Below are 20,752 nucleotides of genomic sequence, written 5' to 3'. Positions count from 1 at the left end.
AAAAACATACCTACCAATATTTAATAAAGTGTCCCCCTAATTCCCGAGACTGTGATGTCTCAGTGGCAAATTTCCATTTTTCTAAGAACATATCATACAGTTTAAGCAGGCATCTCTCATTTGAATTAGTTCCTTTGATTGCATTTTATGTTGTCATGGTTAAATATTTGAATATCCCACAAACAAATACCCCTTTGAAAAAATATGTATAGCTGGTTAATTACTGATGCCACCATTCACTTGTGTTAGAAACAGCATCACTTACTTAGGGCACATCTACTCAACTAATACTGGTTACCTCAAAATACTGTGTGAAGAAGTGGCCCCAGGCCACATCTAAAATAGCGGCCATCAATTACAACATCTGCCACAGAGATGAGAACAGAGAAGCAACCATGCCATGTTCAGTATTTGTCATTCCTGGTCTAGTCTCTTCATAACAAATGAGACAGATAAAAAGGCGTCTCTACTTCACGTACTACTGACTACAACATAGTCCTCCATGAGATTTTTCATTGTAACATGACAACACTACTCTGACCTGGCTTTTCATCCTATCTCAAGCCACTTTCTATCTCTTCCAGCATATATTCCTTAAATATTAATGCTTCTCAAATCTCCATTCTTAGAGAGATGTACATACCACCCCCTTTTACTATCTATTAAACTTTGCAATACATTTTGAAGTTCTCATCTTACCATTTTTGCAACTTGCTGGGAAAAGTAGATGAGCACTTATAGGCAAAGGGGAAAGACAGAACACATTCAATAAGTAAATTAAACTGTTATGGGTACAAGTTCAGTAATGTCCTACTTACTCCCGAAGCCACTTGGTTTATTTTGTGCAAAGGCATTGCTTTGGGATGAGAAAAGACTGGTCCCTGTGCTTGCAGTTCCAAACAAGCTATTTGACGTTCCTGTTGATGTACCAAACCCAAAGCCAGTGCTTGTGGAGGTAGCTGGCTGGCTAAATGAATTAGTACCAAATAATCCTCCTGGGGACATGGAGGAAGAGAAAACAAGTTAAGCAGATCAGAGTCATTAAGTAGAGTCCCATACCAGCTAGAATTCAAATAAAGCTTTTACCTGGTTTGGTCTGTGAATTGCCAAATAGGCCTCCAGTATTGGTGCTAGAACCAAATGCAGATGTTCCGAATGCCCCTCCAGCAGTGGTACCAAAGCCAGTATCTGAAAAGGAAATTCAAGGGTAAATTAAGAATGTAGAAGAGTTACTGAATAAAAAAGGTTTTAATATTTCTTAACATTCTTCATTTGAACAGGACCACTAGTCTAACTTGAAAACTTTTTCAAAATTTCCTCAGAGTATTTTAGAGTAAAATCTAAATTGTAAATATTGTATTCACTGCCACAGGAAAATATGGTAACTTGAAATGAAAAGGTGAGAATTCTCTGGTGGGGATGTAGCTCTAGTTCAGTGATGGAGCACCTGTCTAGCATGCAAGAGGCCCTGGGTTTGATTCCCACTGTGGGGGTGGATATGCTGACTTTTCAAAATGAGTATGAGGTCATATGCATACAGTGGCAGTGACTTCCTCCTGCTGAAGCAGAACTGCTCAAGCCCAAGAGTTCAAGGCCACCCTGGGAAATATAGCAAGATCCCATTTTTAAAAAATAGTGACTTTACCAATATAACTTACAGATTGTTTTTGTTCTATTTTGTTTTGTTTTGAGGCAAGGTCTCGCTATGTAGTTCAGGCTGGCCTCAAACTTGAAGTGATTCTCCCGACTCAGCCTTCCGAATGCTTGGAATTACAGGCATGTGCCATGATTCCCAGCTTGTTTTGTTTTCTGAGGCAGGGTCTTACTATGTAGCCTCAACTCAAAGTGATTCTCCTGCCTCAGTCTCCCAAGTGCTTAGATTATAGGCATGGTGCCTAGCATAGATGTTAACATAGGTGTGGTACCTGGCACAGGTGTTCAGTTGCCTGAGGCAGGAAGACTACAAGTTCAAACCCTGTCTGGGCAATTTAGTAACTCAAACAAAAAATAAAATAAGGGGTGGAGATGCAGCTCAATGCAAAGACCCTAGATTCAACCCTCAGTACAAAAAACAAACCAAAACAAAAAGTTGCAAAAATAAAGATATAAGTACACGAGAGTCCACTATACCATGTTTGATGCCTTTGTGTTAAGAGCATGTGTGTGTCTGTGTATATGTTGGTTTTTTGTGGAACTGCGAATTGACGCCAGGGCCTTGCTAAATCAGATCTTTTTAAAATGTGGGGACATAGGGCTGGGGATTTAGTTCAGTGGTTCCAGCGCCTACCTCACAAGAGCAAGGACCCAAGTTCAATCCCTGGTATCAAAAAATAAATAAATAAAATAAATTAAAATAAAATGTGGAGACAAGGTTTTGCTAAGTCACTATGCCCAGGCTGCGCTTGAACTTGTGGTCCTACTACTTCAGCCTCCCAGAATGATAGAATTATAGGTATCCACAAGCACACGTGGCATAAGCATAAAATTTTTAACATAACGTTGAAAAGTGAGTAAAGATTTGTATAGGCAATTAGTGCCACATATAACACAAGGTAGAAAAGGGTGGTGGGTCTCCAGAAGGCTAATTGTGATTTTGAATTTTTTTTGTGAATGTCATGCATTTTATTTACAGAATAAATCTTCACAGCAGTTACTCTATAATTTCCTTTTACACATCAATATTTAAAAAATTATTTTCTGGTCTGAAAATTGGTAGCAAATTATGACTTTCTGCAAACAAAACCAAATAATACAAATATTTTAAGTATTTTTATTGATAACCAGAAAGGTATGAAAAGTCAGAACATTTCTATTTTATCAAAAAATTTTAGCAAGCTCTTACCTTGGTTATTTTTCAGTCTCTGTTATACAGACCAAAGTATGAATACAATTCCCATCTAAAGCTACCAGAATAGATTTGTTCTTAATAAGACACAGCCAATTAAGATGGTTTTGCATTGTTTTTTTAAAAAACTTACTCTGTCCAAATGTTGAAGTTGTGCCAAAGCCACTTGTGCCACCCCCGAAGGGGGTTCCAAATGATTTATTAAACATCTTCAAAAATGAGTTTTTCTCTCAGAAAGCTGGAAAAGAAGAAAAAAGTTATCACTCTTTTAAAAGACCACAGAATATAATGTAATTGTTTTTTTGAAAAAATATTTGTCAACAAACTTAATTAGGTCTATACCAATTATGGCATATATACTTACTTCAATATCCTGAAATTTATATGATAAAATAAATCTTAAAACATTCTCTTTAATCTATACAGTGCCTAAACTGATCAGGACCATATTAGGTTAAAGTTCACATACAACCAACCATTCCTTTTTTTTTTTTTTTTTTTTGTTTTTTGAGACAGGGCCTCACTATATAGTTGAGACTGACCTGGAACTCACTAGATAGCCCAGGCAGGTCTTGAACTCACAGTGATCCTCCTGCCTCAGCCTCCCAAGTGCTGGGATTATAAAACTCATTGTTTTAAAGGAATGGTTGGCCGGGTGTGGTGGCGCACAAGAGACCCTGTTTCAAAAAACCTAAAAACAAACAAACAAACCAAAGAAAAAAAAAAAAAAAAAAAAAAAAAAAAAAAAAAAAAAAAAAAAAAAAAAAAAGCTTTTTTCCCTTCCTTAAATTTTCTTTAAAGATGCCTGATGCCACTTACCTGCTAGCAAACAAGGAAAAAAATTTTTTTAATTGTTTGTTTGTTTTTTTTTTGGTACCAGGGATCAAACTTGGGTCCTTGTGCTTGAGAAGCAGGCAGCAGAAACAGTACTGAGCTAAATCCCTGGCCTGTTTTTGTTTTTGAGATAGGGTCTTACTATGCAGTTCAGGCTGGACTTAAACTCACTATGTAGCCCAGGCTGGCCTCAAACTTGAAGCACTACTCCTGTTGCAGCCTACTAAATCCTGGGACTACACATGTGCACCACCATACCTGGTTTAGAAAATCCTGAGTAAGCTAAGCCATTATGTTCTATGAAACCTGAAAACCCATCATGCTTATTTGGACTGTGACAAGTATGGTTTCTTTTAGTACAAACACATACTGGAATAATCTTTCATTTCACTAATATCACGCCTCATTCATATAATAGAATTAAAAATTAAATTTTGAGGTGCTCTCCTTGACAATATTCTAGAGTCCCATTAACACTTCCAAGTTCTGTAACACAAACATTTTGCACACCCTGGAAAAAGTGAAGCTGTCCCTTAAATACCTGATGATTTTTTAAAAAATGGATACTGTCCACTCTAAAACTCCAGGGAAGGGGTAACCTCAACAGTTCTGTATTTTATCATCCAGGAGTTGAATAATTCCTTTGAATAAACAGAGATCATTCAAACCAGGAATTTTAGAAATTCACATCAGAGTTAGCTGTCAAATACAATCCCCCCAGGCCCTATTCTAGAAATAGTGAACTAAAACATCTGGGATGGGATATACATTTGCACTTTGAAAGACCTCAAAACTTTAAAGCATGTCCTCAAAACTAGAGGTTCCATTTCAAGTAATCATCATTTAGCTTTCAGTAATGAAATCTGCTTTTAGTTTCCTGCCTTTCCAAATTATATAATATCACAAAGTGACAGAGCAAGTCTTTTATCTTTTTTTTTGGTTTTTTGAGACAGGATCTTGATGTGTATTTCAAACTAACCTTGAACTCACCATGTAGTCCCAGCTGGCCTGGAACTACCAACTACTGTGCTGCCTTGGCCTCCCAAGTGCTGGGATTACAGGCCTGCACCACCATGCCTAGGACCTTTACCATTATTAAATGGTGATTTCTACTCCAGGAGACATAGTTTTTAAAGTGCTTACCAGAAGTGAAGACTTCCAGCCAGATAGGATGGCACATAACTGTAATTCTGGCACTCAGGAAGCTGCGGCAGGAAGACTGCCATGAATGTGAGGCCAGCCTGGACTTATACAGTGAGTTCAAGGCCAAAAGACCTTATCTCAAAAAAGGGGGGACCATTTTCAGGTCCTCTTCTATCTCTCTTAGAGAGGAGCTGTTTATCCCTCAGTAAATATTTCCTACTCTTAACTTCTGTTGTTCCTAGGATTCATTCTTCAATTTTAGAGAACACAAACTTGGCATGTCAGATATCTAACAGGTTGAGAATCACATCTATTTCCTCTGCATCATCCCTAGAAGAACCCCAGTGAGATAACTGGAAGGAGCTTTGTTATACTGGTTGGAATTTCCAGAACTATTTTGAATACAAGAGAAGAAAAGTTCACATCTTTGCCTGGTATCTGATCTTAGAGCAAAAGCATTCAGCTTTACTACTCCACATCATCTGCCCAGATGTGCACTTGTGAGCTTCCTTGTGGAGTGGCAGTTTCCAGAATGTTCACATGGCAGACAAATGCTTTAATAATGAATATTACAGTATATCAATAAATGCTGCCCTGGGCCAGGCGTGGTGGCGCACACCTGTAATCCCAGCCCTCGGGAGGCTGAGGCAGGAGGATTGCTGTGAGTTTGAGACCAGCCTGGGCTACATAGTAAGTTCCAATCCAGTCTGAACTATATAGGGAGACCCTGTCTAAAAACAAAAAAAAAATTTATGCTTCCCTACTCATTATGACCTAGTCCTGAAAATGAGGATGTATATCAAGATGACTGAAAACAATTAAGGCCAGAAAAGGAAAATACATAAAAATCAGAGAGAAGATGAAGCTAATTCAGCCTATATAATTTCCAAAGAATCTGTAAAAAAAAAAAAAAAACCCACAAAATCCTACACCTATTCACTGAAACAGAAGATATTCACAAGTCAATAATATTTCCACATATTACTAATTAAATTATTACACAATCCTACAAAGTTATATGAGCATACATATTGCCATAGTTCTTCATATTTACATATTACCAATAATTTCAGCATGAAATCTGAAATTTAAAAATATGTAAAACTTCAAAATTTAAATTATTGGGCTGGGGATTTGGCTCAGTGATTCCACCGCCTGCCTCTTAAGCCCAAGGGCCCGAGTTCGATCCCTGGTACCCCCTCAAAATTTAAATTCTTATGTGTAAAGTAACCAAAGAGCCCAAGATTTATATACCAAAATATGTAAAATGCTAAGAAATCAAAGTAGATCTAGGCTGGGGATTTAGCTCAGTGGTTCAGCCGCCTGCCTCACAAGTATAAGAGCCTGAGTTTGATCCCTGGTACCAAAAACAAACAAACAAAACCAAAGTAGATATAAGTAGAATGAGTTGAAGTTATTATACTCAATATAGGAAACGTGAATTTGTCAGAAATTCATGTATAGGCCTACAGAATTATCTAAATTAAATTTTTTAAAGATGCAAACAAAATTATAAATAATATATGAAAGCAAAAAGAATAATTAGCTAAAATAATTCTGAAAAATAATGAAGTGGGAGAGATCACTGTATTTTCAGTACCATTTACTTATACATTATATTAGTTAAGGTTCTCTAAAGGAATGGAATCAGTGTACATAATTAATTATGCAGACGATTTCTTAAGTAGCCTTACAGGATCAGAGGTGGGAAAGTCCACAGTGGCCATCTGCTCATTAGGAACCCAGAGGATGCAGAATCTGTGCGGCCCAAGAAGACTGAAGCTGCAGACCAAGAAGGATCAAGAATACAGAGCCAGTCCAAGGGGGAAGACTTAAAAGTTTACTGGAGAGGCACTGCATGTACCATGTCGACATTGGAAGGCTGAAGAAACTGGAAACCTGAAGACCAATGCCCAAAAGTGACAGAAACAAAGCAGCATACTTAAGAATAATGGAGCTGTTCAAAATGGGTACATTTCCTTCTTTCCTTTTTTTCATTCCGTCTAGGTTATAAGTCTACTGGCTGGTTCCACCCACAACCAGAGTGGGTCTTCCTTCCCAGCTTGCTAGCCTACATGTCAGTCATCCACAGACATATACAGAAACATGCTTATGGTATGCATTCCTCACTCAGGTCAAGTTGACATTTCAGTTAATGGACACAACCCTCCCTTTGTCAACTTCTCAGCCAGGTGCAGTTCCTTAAACCACTTAATCTCCTAATAGCCAAGTTCATAATTGTACTTAAAACAATGGAGCTATTATCCAGCTTACAAAAATATGTTTTATGCAACATACATATAGTATATAGTATATAACATATGTCTTATGTCATATGGGTGATATATAATACACACACACAGAGTACACGATTGAGACATCATATATAGTGGATATGCATATATATGTACTCACACAATCTACAATGCATAGCACACCTATATACATTACATAAATAGCACATGTGGATAATATATAATACTCTATAGATTCTATACATGACGTGTGTCTGTGTATGAGTGTGTACATAAATAGCACATGTGGATAATATATAATACTCCATAGATTCTATACATGACGTGTGTCTGTGTATGTGTGTACATATACATCCAATAATCTACTCACATCTTGTGTTTATATAAAAATTACCTTAAAATAGTTTATAGATTTAAAGGTTAAACAAGATAAAATCTTGAGGACCTAAGGCCTTGAAACGTTTTCTTAGATGAGGCACCTAAAACATAACACCCTCCCAAAAAGATACACTAGATTTTATGGCAATTAAAACATTTGCAGGTCGGGGATTTAGCTCAGTGGTTCGGGTGCCTAACTTGCAAGCTCAAGGACCTGAGATTGATCCCCAGTACCAAAAAAACAAAACAAAACAACAACAGAAAAACCACATTTGCTATGTTAGTTGAGTTAAATATACTATCCCTTTGAAGAAAGGTTGTCTGTTTATATGCAGTATGCCTATTACAGTGCTATGGCTTGATATGATTTGTCTCCACCTAAATTCATGTAAAGACTTAACTCAAGATGACAGAGTCAGGAGAAGTGACCTCTAACATGTATTTAGGTCATGGGCATTATACATTCATGAGCAGATTAATGCTGTCTACTGTAAAGTCTAGCCCTTTTGGGATGAGATTTCTACTATGAAAAATGGTTATGGTGAACCTAGCAATGCCCCTGAAATGTCTCTACATGTATGATGCATGTTCTCAAAATTCATCTCCCTGTCTTTCACTATGTGATACCCTGTGCCATTTTCAGAAGCCTATCACCAGTCTATCTTAGATGACAACTGAGTCAAAAATAAACCTCTTTTCTTTATACCTTGGCCAGTCTATGCTATTGTTATTAGCACCAGAAAATCGACTAAGACACATAGGTACCATACATAAAGATTAACTAGAAAGTAATAAACACACATGCATACACAATTAAATAAATAAGGTTTAAATATAAAATCATGTATATATATATATTAACTTATGCTTGTGGAAATCCTCCAATGTTTAGTAAGCATATGATAAGTGACTTATATATTCACAAGCTGATATAACTTTGATACTAAATGTCCTTCAGAGATCATGCATTAAAATTTGGCTCTAGGGTGGCACTATTGGGTGATGGTGGAATCACTGGGAGGCAGGACCTTATGGGAAGTTCTTACATCACTAGAAGGGAAATATAGTTTCTTCTTTCCTATCTCTCCTATATTGTGGCTTGTGATTTAGTGGTTTCCCTTGAATTATGCTCCCCGCCATTCCTATTGTGTACCCTCACTAGAGGTCCAAATCAATGGAGTTACCAAATCATGAACTAAAACCGAAAGAACCATAAGCTAAATAAAAAATGAAACCCTACATAAGATAGATTTCACACACACAACACATACACACACATCTCAGTGAGCTTTTTCAAGAACACAAATGTAGGGCTGGAGATGTGCCTCAGTACTTGCTTAGCATGTATGGAACTCTAGAGTTCAATCCCCAGTATCACCATAAAAAAAGAACACAGGCCCAGGGATTTAGCTCAGCAGCACAGCACCTGCTTGGCAAGTGTGAGGTCCTAAGTTCAATCCCCAGTACCAAAAACAAAAAAAAACCCAAAAAAACCCAACAACAACTACACCTAGGGAAATAAAGAACACAAATATCATCAGAAAAGTTATGAGACTGGCCAAAAACAAAACCCAAGGTACAGAGACTTCTAAAAGGACATATTGAAAGGAAAAGAATGGAATGAATCTCAGCACTTGGGAGACTAAGGAAGAACCTGCCTGGACTATATAGTGAGTTCAAGGCCAGCATGAATTACACAATGAGACTCTGTCTCAAAAAACAAAACAAAACAAAATGAATGGAATGAAATAAAATGCAACCTAGTTTGTAGCACACTGAATTTATCATATTTAACAAAATGATCTTGACCAAACAACAAAACAAACAACACAAAACAAAAAACCGGGCATGGCGGCACATGCCCATAATCCCAGCACTTGGGAGGCTGAGTCAGAAGGATCATATTCCAGACTAGTCTGGGCTAGAGTTCAGGACCAGTCTAAACTACACAGCCAGACTCTGTACCCAAAATGAATAAATTCACTGGTATAACTATTCACATTTTTTTCTAGTAATAAATAAATAAATAAATAAATAAATAAGGTCACTAAATATTTCAATGATTAAAAAAAAACATAGCAGTCTCTCAGTTTACCAATTTAATTCTTTTCGTGATTCTGGTCACAAACTAAATTAGACAAGAATAAGATCAAATTCAATAGTTAGGTTCAATGTTGACCTTATGGGAAATTTCTCAAAAACCATAAAAAGTTGGTATTATGCATCAAATCTTATAAGACAACCCCCCCCACACACACACAGGGTTTCCTTTTTTTCTTTTGGTACCAGAAGTTGAATTTGGGACCTTGTGCTTATGAGGCAGGTGGCACTAACAAAAATCCCCACAGACAGGGTTTCTTTATGTAGTTCAGGCTTATCTTGAATTCATTAAGTTGCCCAGGCTGGTGTTGAACTTGCAGCAGTCCTCCTGAATGCCAGGATTCCATACATGCACCCCAAGCCTGGCTACCACCTGTATTTTGTTTTATTTATTTATTGATCCAGGGTCTTGCTATGTAGTTCAGGCTGTATCAGGAATAATTCTACATAATTTGGGGGAAAATCATTTCACAATTAAATTAGGATTAAGCCTAGTTTTCTTGCCTACAGGCTGGCTATGGCATAACTCCATTTTTGTCTCCAGTCACAGCTAAAACCTCAAAGGTCCTGTGATGCTCCAGGCCAGGATTACATCAGCTGAAGACATCCTGGGGAGGGACAAATTCCTGATCAACACAAATTCCTTATCTAACTAGGATCTTCATCTGTATAAATTCTTCACTGTTCTAGGATTACTGCCACTATCCTTTGAGTCATCTGTTATTCCCTATGTGTGTCGGGGGAGTGTGACAAGTTGGGGTCTTTTGTCTTTGCTGCCCAGAGCAGTACTGATCAGGCCCAAAGCTCAGCTTCTTCCTTAAGCCTCATTTCTGTCCTCATTAATTCACCTTGTGCTGTCATGGCTCACAGGAGAGCAAGACTCACTGCAGGTGTTCTGGGTAATGTCCCCTTTCGCTGTTCCCTACAAGGCTGGCCTTGAACTCACTATGTAGCCAAAGTTGGCTTCAAACTCATGACCATCTTCCTGCCTCAGCCTCCCGAGTGCTGAGATTATAGGAATGTGCCACCATGGCCAAATGTAACCTATATTTTATAGGAAAAAACAAACAGGATCAGGAATTTGGCAAGGGTCAGAGACAACAAGTAGTAGAACCCCAGTTTAACCCATCTTCTAAATTCCCAGACACCCTCAATCCTAGGAAAATAAGCAATAAGCAAGAATATATATAGTATATTAAGCACATTCATATGTTCCAGACCCAAGAACAAGGAATGGAAAAAGGAGCAAATCCAGTTTATATTCATGGAAAAAAATAGAATGGATGAACTTGGCCTAGTCTCATTTATCATATTGGCAAAAGTGTTTTCTAAAAAATTATGTCTTTGAGGACTTCCAGGAAAATAGAATGGCGAGCAGCAGAGAAGGAGCTTCTCTAAGATTTGATGTCCTGGGCCAGGGATTTAGCTTAGTGGCACTATGCCTGCTTTGCAAGTGCAAAGTTGTGAGTTCTATTCCAGTAGCAAAAAAAAAAAAAAAAAAAAGATTTGGTGTCTGACACTGGAATATAGCAGCATGAAGAAAATAACTATAGATAACTATAGAAATGGTGACCATAAGCTGGGCACAGTGTAATCCCAGCACTCGGGAGGCTGAGGCAGGAGGATCGCTGGGAGTTCAAGACCAAACTGGGCTACATAGTGAGTTCCAGGTCAGTCTCAACTACATAGTGAGACCCTGTTTCAAAAAAACCAAAACAAAACAGACATGCTTAGTGACTCTAGAGCAAAACAGATAAAACAAACAAAAAATAGAAGAGTTTGGGAAAATGATGGAAACAATGAACAACACCAAGCACAGGAAAAAAATGGAATCCATGAAACAGATTCAAACATATATCCAGATTAAAAATTCTGAGAGTATACACAGCAGAATAAACCAATGTGATGACAGAATATCATATATAGAATACAGAAGGCAGGATTGCAATCAGCCATCATGAAAAGAAAGACTTCTTAAAAACAACAAAGGACTATAAGAAATAAAACCAGCGCTGCTAGACGATGCAAAGAATAACGTTTTAAGATTGAGCGTAGTCAGGGCCGGGGATTTAGCTCAGCGGTTTGGTGGCCTGCCTTGCAAGGACCTGAGTTCAATCCCTGGTACCAAAAAAAAAAAAAAAAAAAGATTGTAGTTGATGAAAAGGGAGGAGAGAGCACAAATGACATAAACATTTTGTTCACAGAAGTAATGGCAGAAAATTTCCCAGACAGGAGAAAAGAATTTGACATACAGGTAAGTGAGACATGTAAAACTCCAATTAGCCACGATATTAAAAAAAAAACAAACAAAACTTCCCCAAGGCATATAATAGTCAAGATTCCAGAAATTCAACACAAAAACAGAATATTAAAAGTTGTTAGAGAAAACAAAGAAAGCCCATCAGAGTCAGACTTCTCAACACAAATCAGGTCAAAGAGCACCTTGAAGCAAAGAGTTTCAAGCTCTAAAGGAAAACTCTTCAACCCAGATTGCAGGGTTTGTACCCTACACCATGATCAAGTAGAATTCATTCCAGGGTTGCTGGGATGCTCAACATATGCAAATCAATACATGTAATACACTATTAACAGAGCCAAGGACAAAAACCATATGATCATCTCAATAGATGCAGAAAAGGTTCAACACCCATCTATGATAAAAACTCTACATTAAATTGGAAACGAAGATCTTTATCTCAATCTGATAAAAAGCCATCTATGACAAACCATCAGCCAACATCGTACTAAATGGACAAAAACAGAAAGCTTTCACTCTAAAATCAGGAAGACAAGGATGTCCACTATTACTACTATTATTCAATACAGTTCTGGAAACATTAGCCGGAGTAACTGACAAGAGAAAGAAACAAAAGGAATAAGGATAGGAAAGTAAGTTAAATTATCAACACTCAAAAATCAATACCCTTTCTGTACACAAATAACAAACTCATTGAAAGAAAAATTAGGGAAATAACACCGTTCACAGTAGCATCCAAAAAAAAAGAAAGAAAGAAAGAAGGAAAGAAATACCTAGACATCAATCTAATGAAGGAAGTAAAAGACCTCTATGTTGAAAATTACAGTACTCTGAAAAAGGAGATTGAAGAAGATATCAGAAAATGGAAAGATATTCCTTGTTCCTGGGTAGGAAGAACTAATATAGTGAAAATAGTCATTCTTCCATAATTGTTATACAGATTTAATGTAATCTTGATCAAAATTTCAACAGCATATGTCACAGACCTAGAGAAAAACCTAAAATTCATTTGGAACCAGAAGAGACCTAGATTAGGAAAGGCAATTCTGGGTAACAAAGGCAGGCAAGGCAGGGGCATCACAACCCTTGACTTAAAAATTACAAAGCTACTGTGATTAAAAGCAGCATGAAGGGGCCAGGGGTTTGGCTCAGTGGTTCCACCACATAAAGGCTTGAGTACCAAAAAAAAAAAATTGCAGCATGATTTGGGCAAAACAAACAAAAAAGAAACCAGACCTGAGGATCAATAGAACAGATTAGAGGATGCAGAAACAATTCTAGACACACTTAACCACCTTTCTTTGACAAGGAGCAAACACTTTCCCGGGAGAAAGATAGCCTTTTTTAATAAACAGTGCTGGAAAAACTGGCTTTCCACTTGCAAGATTAGAATTAGACTCATATCTTTCACCACAAACTAAACTAAAATCAAAATGGATCAAAGATCTAAATACTAAAACAGAAATACTAGGGCCGGGGATTTAGCTCAGTGGTTCCTCCACCTGCCTTGCAAGTACAAGGACCTGAACTTGATCCCTGGTACCAATAAATAAATTTTTTTAAAAATCCAGAAGCACTAAATCTGCTGAATAGGTAGAACTCTCGAAGACACTGGTGTAGGCAAAGACTATGAACAAAACCCTGACTGCCCAGGAACTATCACAAAGAATCAACAACTGGGATCTCATCTTATTAAAAAGCTTTTACACAGCAAGAGAAGCCACAAAATGAAGAGACAACTCACAGTGTTACAAAAAATCTTTGACAGCTATCCCTCAGACAAAAGACTACTATCTAGAATATATAAGAACTAATAGAAAACAGATCCCCCAAATTTAAAAATGGACATCTAAAATTAACAGACACTTCTCAGACGAAGTAGAAATGACAAATAAATATATGAAAAAATGTTCAACATCACTGCTCATTCAAGAGATGCAAATTAAAACGATGCTGAGATTCCATTTCACTCCAGAAAGAATGGCTGTTTTCAAGAAAGCAACCAAAAACATGCTGGGGGGACAGTGCAGGGAAAAAGATACCCTTCTCCACTGTTCGTGGGAGTGTAGACTGGTGCAACCACTGTAGAAATCAGTACGGAGAGTCCTCAAAAAACTAAAACTAGAGGTTCCATTTGACCCAGCTATTCCCTTTCTTGGTATCTTCCCGAAAGAAAGGCATCATACCATATGATATATGCACACCCATGTTTTTTAATAGCTGCAGTTTTTAATAGTTAAATCTTGGGAATAGCCTGAATGCCCATCAACTGACAAAGAAGATGTGGGGTTTCTCATACAATGGAATATCACTCTGCCATAAAGGAGGATGAGCATGAGACATTTCTAGGTAAATGCATGCACCTTGAGGCCATACTCAATGAAATAAAATGGACACACATGTTAAATACCACATTGTTTCTTTGGTGTGAGAAACCAAAAGTGGAAATGACCAAAATGTACAATGATATTTGGAAATGGGAAGAAAATGTTCAAATGAGAAGGGGAATGGGAGGGGGTGGAGATAAAAGGGAATAATGAAAACAATGCTTCTGTAAATAAGAAGGGGAAGAAAGGTTGAAGTGGGTGGAGTGGGAAAAAAAGCAAGATATATGACATACAGGTACAAATTCCCTATAATGAGTGTTATCATTATGCATATCTAAAATGTACCAACACATGTTTTGCTTCAAAAAAAATTATGTCTCTGAAACAAGTTACAATTTTGGAGATAGCCTTGTGATTTTTATAATTGCTAGGAATTAATGAAAGCTAATACATTTAATACTTTAAATAATTTATTCTCCTTAGTCTATTATGTAAATGTCATTGACTCAATGAATATTGCCCCCTCTAGTTTTTCCCCTACCAATCTACCTCCTAATTCACTTTTATTTGGGGGGTGGGGTGGGGTTGAGGCAGGGTCTCACTATGTAGCCCAGGCTGGTCTCAAACTCACAGCGATCCTCCTGCCTCAGTCTCCTGAGTGCTGGGATTACAGGTGTGCGTCACCACGCCTGGCACCTAATTCACTTTCTAAAACAGCTCAAATGTCATCTCTTTTACAAGCCCTTCCTATTTCCCTCTAGCATTTAATCATTCTTCTGAGCTTCTACATGTTAGAACTCTTTGCAGCAATCTATCTTGATCCTCACTCCCCATAACACACACTGTGAAACACCAACTACACAGATCTTTCTTTAAACTGAAGGATTTTTTTTGTAGCAGCTGCTAAAAAGTGCTACCAGAAGATAGCTCTCAGCTGTTCAACCTCTTCAGAACCGCCTCTATTGAAGAGGGGCTCACCCAAAGTCACAACTCCTCCCTAGCACAGCTCATCCCCACAGCTGAAAGCCAGAACGTTTGGCGCAGATTCAGGATAACTTTCAGGATGATTCCAGCTTCGAATTCTTCACAGGATCAGATGATAACCTTCATCAACACAACATCACAATTCAATTTCTCCCTCGGCCTATTCCTGTTTCCTTCCCTTCTCTCCCACTGGTAGGGATCTCAAGAGCATTTTCTTATATACTTCGGTCGAATACAGAGTCAGCTTCTCAAGGAACTCAACTTCGCCCTGTTCACAGTGAGCTTACCTGGGGTCTTAAACTTATTATCCAAGAACCTAACTGAAGTAACTCATGCACCCATTTTCTAATTAATGACAGTCATCCCACTGATGTGTTTCTTTAAACACAGAATGATCAAATTACCTTAGAAGTAAATTTTAATATAAAAATATTATGCTAGCTCTTGTGCAATTTATCAAATTCAGAGATCAAAAAGGGAAAGATCACACAGTACACATACATGCATATGTGTATTATAAATGAACTTATAAAATTAAACACAGACAAGGGATGCAGTTAGCCCATTGGTAAATTGTGTTTAATATATACAAAGCCTTGGACCAAAAATTGCCAGCATGCAATCAACAAATAAAAGTAAAATAAGAATATAGGAAAAAATCAGTTTGGCCTTTTTAGGGAGGGGTACTGGGGATTGTACACAGGGCCTTTGACTTTTCATTATTTATTTAGACAGTGTCTCACTAAATTGCCTGGGCAGGGTTTGAACTTCTGATCCTCCTGCTTCCGCCTCCCAAAGTGCCCAGATTGCAGGCACATATCACCATGCCCAGTGTGATTTGTCTTTTTATGGACAAACCCAATGATTAAGCAAACAGGAATGTAATAACTTCATACCAGTAACAGCCCATAGCTCAATTAGTAACTGCTCCCTACAGAAAGGGCATGCATGGCACACTCCAAAGTGCCATGATATTAGTCATTTCTCTTAGCTGCTTGGGCCAGTAGGTTTGGAGCCTCTAACTTCTGAGGTAATCAGAGAACAGACGCACACACTAAAAATTCTGAGAGCCACGTATAGTGGTGCATGCTTGTAATCCCAGCATTTGGGAGGCTAGGGGAGGAAGATCTCAGGGAGTTTGAGCCCAGCCTGAACTACAGAGCAAGACTGTCTCCAAAAAGAAGAAAGAAATAAAGAAATCAGAATAAGAGGGCTTGGTGGCACACATCTATAATCCCAAATACCTGGGAGGCAGAGCAGGAGAATCATGAGATTGAGACTACTCTGGGTGGCACAGCAAGGCCTCATTAAACAAACAAATAAAATCCCAAGAAGCAAAACTGGAAGCGTGATCAGGTCAGAGTAAGTGGAAAACGTGAGAAAAATGTCCAAGGGCAATTAAGTATATGAATTGGGCCTTAAAGGTTTAGAAAGAAAAAAGAAAAGAGTGTAAAGCACATGGACGAATGAGTACTTGGGTACCTATTTTATCTGGCCTTGTGTCAGCATCAAGCTCAGTTTCCTTCCTATGGAAGGCATATATATAAATATATAATAAAGGTATTTACAGTTTATTATGTAGTGATGTCATTAAATCTAACTTAACTTGCTGAGAATGTAGCTCAATAGTATAGCACTTGCCCAGCATGTGTGAGACCCTCAAATCAATTACTACTATCACAAATAAAACAAAACTAAATAACTGACCCCCCCAAAAAAGAAAGAATCTGAGCACTGTGATTACATATGTCTCCAGGATACAGTATCAAAAATAAAGCACACTTGTACATGTGCTAACTCCCCATGATGAATGTAAACATGTATTGCAAACATGTACTAATGAAAATTAAAAAACACTCAACTTGAGGAAGTAGCTTAGTGGTAGAGAGCCTGTTTAGCATGTATGAGGCCCTGGGTTCAATTTCTAGTACCTCCAAAAAAGAAAACAGCATAACCAGGCATGGTAGCATGTGTGCCTGCAGTCCCAGCAACTTGACAGGGGGAGGCAGGATAGCCTGAGCTCAGGAGTTCAAGGCCAGCCTAAGGCCAGGAAGACCTGCTTCAAATTTTAAAAAGTAAAATATAAAAGGAAATAGGGGGCCTAGGATTTAGCTCAGTGGTTTTGCTGACTGTCTCGCAAGCACAAGGTCCCAAGTTCAATCCCCAGAACAAAAAAAATTAAATAAAAAAAAAAGGAAATAGGGAGGAGGCGTATCTAGAACATGTAAACAAAGTCTGCAAAGTTACAGTCTGATAGTTATTTCAGGTAAATGTCCAATGGAAATGTCACAAAAAGATACATTTGACAGACCCTCTATATAAGAGACAATACAGTTACTTAAGGGTATATATGCATAATAAAAATAAAGAGCAAGAGATTAGAGATGTAGTTCTGTGGTGGTACACAAGCTTAACATTCATGAGATCCTAGGTTTGATTTCCAGCACTGTCAAAAGAGAAAAAAGAAAAGAAAAGGAGCCACACCCCTGCAATCCCAGCACTCTGGGAGGCTAAAGCAGCACTGCCAAATGCAAAAGCAAGGGACTTGGAGATGCAGCCCAGTGTGGAAATCCTGGGTTGAATTCCCAGTACTGCTCCCGCCCCCCAAAAAGTAAAAAAAAGCAAAGAAAAATACACAGCAAATTCATGAAAGTGGTTCTTTCTGGAAAAAGGAAAAGAAAAATAAAATATGGGGTTAAGAACTCAGAGGATCCAAACTTTTCTGTATTTTATTTCCTCTTATCATCAACAATACCAAAAAATCTGGAAGGGATTTTGCATGAACCGCATTTTCCCATTAAAAAAAGAATAAGGAATCACAGAGATTAAAATGTATGGAACATTTACCATGGGTGTCCTTTTTTTGGTCTGCCTATGCTTCACTGAGTGAAGAGGAACTCAGGCCCCAAATAAAATATATAATATAAATAATGTACATAAGAAACAGTTTCCTTTTATAAATATTTTTATTACAACATTTAAAAAAGAGAGAAAAAGGGCAAGTGGCCCACAGGCTGTAGGATGAACAAGCCTAAAACTCACTCAAGTCTTTATCCTCTCAATACTTTTCCCCCCTGCCCTAACTTACACCTTTAATTGTTATCTAAATAACTAAGCAGACTTTCTAAAATATTTCCAGCTTCCCACACTAACTGGGAAGTAATTTTTCCTTTCCATTTCATTGTGCTCCTTCACATCAAAGTCAGCAAAGAGCAAAAACATTCATGAGATGAATAGATTAGTAATTTTTACTTCACAAAGGCACTTTTTCATATGTTTACTTAATTAATATTAGGAAAGGCAGAAATTACCACCCAGTTAAACTTAATAGGAAAAAATTACTTATTTTTTGTCTTGGTATAAGAAAGTGGGGCTGAGTAAAATTCTAGCATTATACATATTCCAGTCAAACTATGCGCTACTTTCTAACCACTTTACAACATCCTTCCTATGATGCTCCCCTGATCAAGTCATTCTCTTTTTCAGAGCACTTACTTCTCTCTCTAAAAATGTACATCTTCTTTTGAAAAATTGTTGCTAAAAAGAAAAAGATGTGTTATGTACATATACCAAATTCCTACAATGAATGTAATCATGTACTGCAAACGTGCTAATAAAAATTCAAACTAAAAAAAATTAATGGTTAAAAATAAGTAATATAAACTGTTGCTCAAGCCTCACCTGCTTCACAAGTCTGTTCCAGATTAGAGCCTTCAGGCTCTTATCAGTATAAAAACACTTTCCTTCCCCTCCCCCTTTCTAGCCTGTTACATAAACTAGTATTTCCCAGCTGTTTTTAGTTACGCAATAAAGTTGTTGTTACACCTGCCACTTGAAAGCATGAGCTGTTTGCTACTCTGATAAAAAGCACTCTGACTTTGCTCACTGGGGAGTAATTTTTTTTCCTGGTACCAGGGGATTGAACTCAGGACCTTGCAAGTGAGGCAGGCACGGTGCCACTGAGCTAAATCCCCAATTATTGGGGTGTAACTTTTAATGACCCATATTAATACAGCTCCTTTCTCAGAATACCAAGTAGAATTTTCTTCATCCCTCAGCATAACACTTAATCATTTTACAGTGAAAAGAATATATTAGTTTGGAGTGAGACAAATCTGTGTTAAAACCTTCTGCCACTGAACTATTACCACTGCAACTCTCTGTAAATCTAAAATCAATTAAAAGTAAAAAGTTAGATAAGACAGAAAGGAAAACTTCTGCCGGTTGCTACTGTGTCACTGTAGTAAGTCGCAACACTCAATCTCCTAGACCACAATTTCTTGAAACAGGAATTTTATACTGCCCACACCCAAACACTTTTAAGACAAACTTGCTTCAAACTGGTGCTCTACAAAAGTGTATTTCTGTTTTGCTGGTTTAGTTCTTCAACAAATATCCTGCTATCTATCTATATTTTAGGGGCAGGTACTGGGAATTTGAACTCAGGACCTTGCACTTGCAAGGCAGGCATGGTGCCACTAAGCCAAATCCCTGGCCCTACTATATATATTTTTTGGTGGGGGGGGGTACCAGGGATCGAACTCAGGACTTTATGCTTACAAGGTAGGCAGCAGAACCACTGAGCTAAATCCCCGGCCCAATCCTACAATATTTCTAACAGAAAAAGATAGTAATTTCCCATACTCTAAACCTAGGTTCACCAACCCCTAGCTCAAACTCCATACACAATGATTTCTAATTACCCACCCAATACATAAGTTTCACCCACTGACCATTTAACATAACCTAAAACACCAAGGCGAAAACCAGAAACAAATCCCTAAATCCATGTACAGCAACCATTATGGTTATTCTGATCACCGTTCTCTTGTACTAATCTCATACTCTTGTCCTTACTCCCAACCTTCCTTATTTACAAATTCACTTGCCCTATTCTTTATGACACTCTGATAAGAGGGGTAGGTGGATAATCTAAGAGATACCAGAAACCTTTGAGTTGGAAGTGTAATGTGATAAGGGAATGAAATACATATTTATGGAGAATCACCTTTTTCTTTGTGAGCAAACAGCCCTACTTCAGGTGCTCAATCCCTTCCCCTAACCACCCCCACTTTTTTTGCAGTACCGGGGACTGAAACCAGTGCCTTTACACTGAGTTACGTCCCGAGTGCCCCGCCACCTCATTTTTTTGTTTTGGGGGACTTTTTTTGAGACAAGGTCTTCCTATGTAATTTAGGCCAGTCTTAACTATGTAGCCCAGGATATCCTTGAACTCATCTCATCCTCCTGCCTCAGCCACCCAGTGCTGGGATTACAGGGACACACCACCATACCCAGCTTCTTTCTCTCCTTAAGCAATTATTTCAAACATTTCAAACCATGGAACCCCAATGTGTAAAACAGACAAGCAGAAGCTGCTCCAGCTGAAGTAAAGAGTGAGTGGGTACAGTACAACCCCACCAATAACACTCTCCAAAGATTAGGGCTCTGAGAATCAGTGTGAAAATCATTATCCTACACTAGCAGTTCTCAGAGAGTGATCTGAAGACCTCTAGAAGTGCCCAAATCTCAAAGGCCTATAATTCCAGCACTCTGAGAGGCTGAGGCATGAGGAATTGAAACACTGAATCCCACTTGAGCAATTTAACAAGATCCTGTATAAAAATTA

At 38.0% G+C, this 20,752-nt stretch overlaps 1 protein-coding gene across 5 annotated transcripts in view; it reads right to left on the bottom strand.

Annotated features, from left to right (window-relative positions):
• Nup98 (nucleoporin 98 and 96 precursor) overlaps positions 1-20,752 on the bottom strand; it is a 105,497-nt gene that overhangs the window by 72,982 nt on the left and 11,763 nt on the right. For all 5 annotated transcript variants that reach the window (XM_010603167.3, XM_010603171.3, XM_010603168.3 and 2 more), the window contains exons 2-4: positions 2,979-3,083; positions 1,087-1,188; positions 819-995 (exon numbers count right to left, since the gene is read on the bottom strand). In XM_010603167.3, the coding sequence (XP_010601469.1) occupies positions 819-995; positions 1,087-1,188; positions 2,979-3,054 (355 nt within the window). In that variant the 5' untranslated portion in view covers positions 3,055-3,083. The remainder of the gene's footprint in view (positions 1-818; positions 996-1,086; positions 1,189-2,978; positions 3,084-20,752) is intronic.

This window comes from Fukomys damarensis, unplaced genomic scaffold (genome assembly GCF_012274545.1).
Source record: "Fukomys damarensis isolate Sample0158 unplaced genomic scaffold, DMR_v1.0_HiC HiC_scaffold_16, whole genome shotgun sequence".
NCBI classification, from domain to species: domain Eukaryota; kingdom Metazoa; phylum Chordata; class Mammalia; order Rodentia; family Bathyergidae; genus Fukomys; species Fukomys damarensis.
Note: the sequence above shows the minus strand (reverse complement) of the source record. Positions and strands in the feature narration are given on the sequence as shown.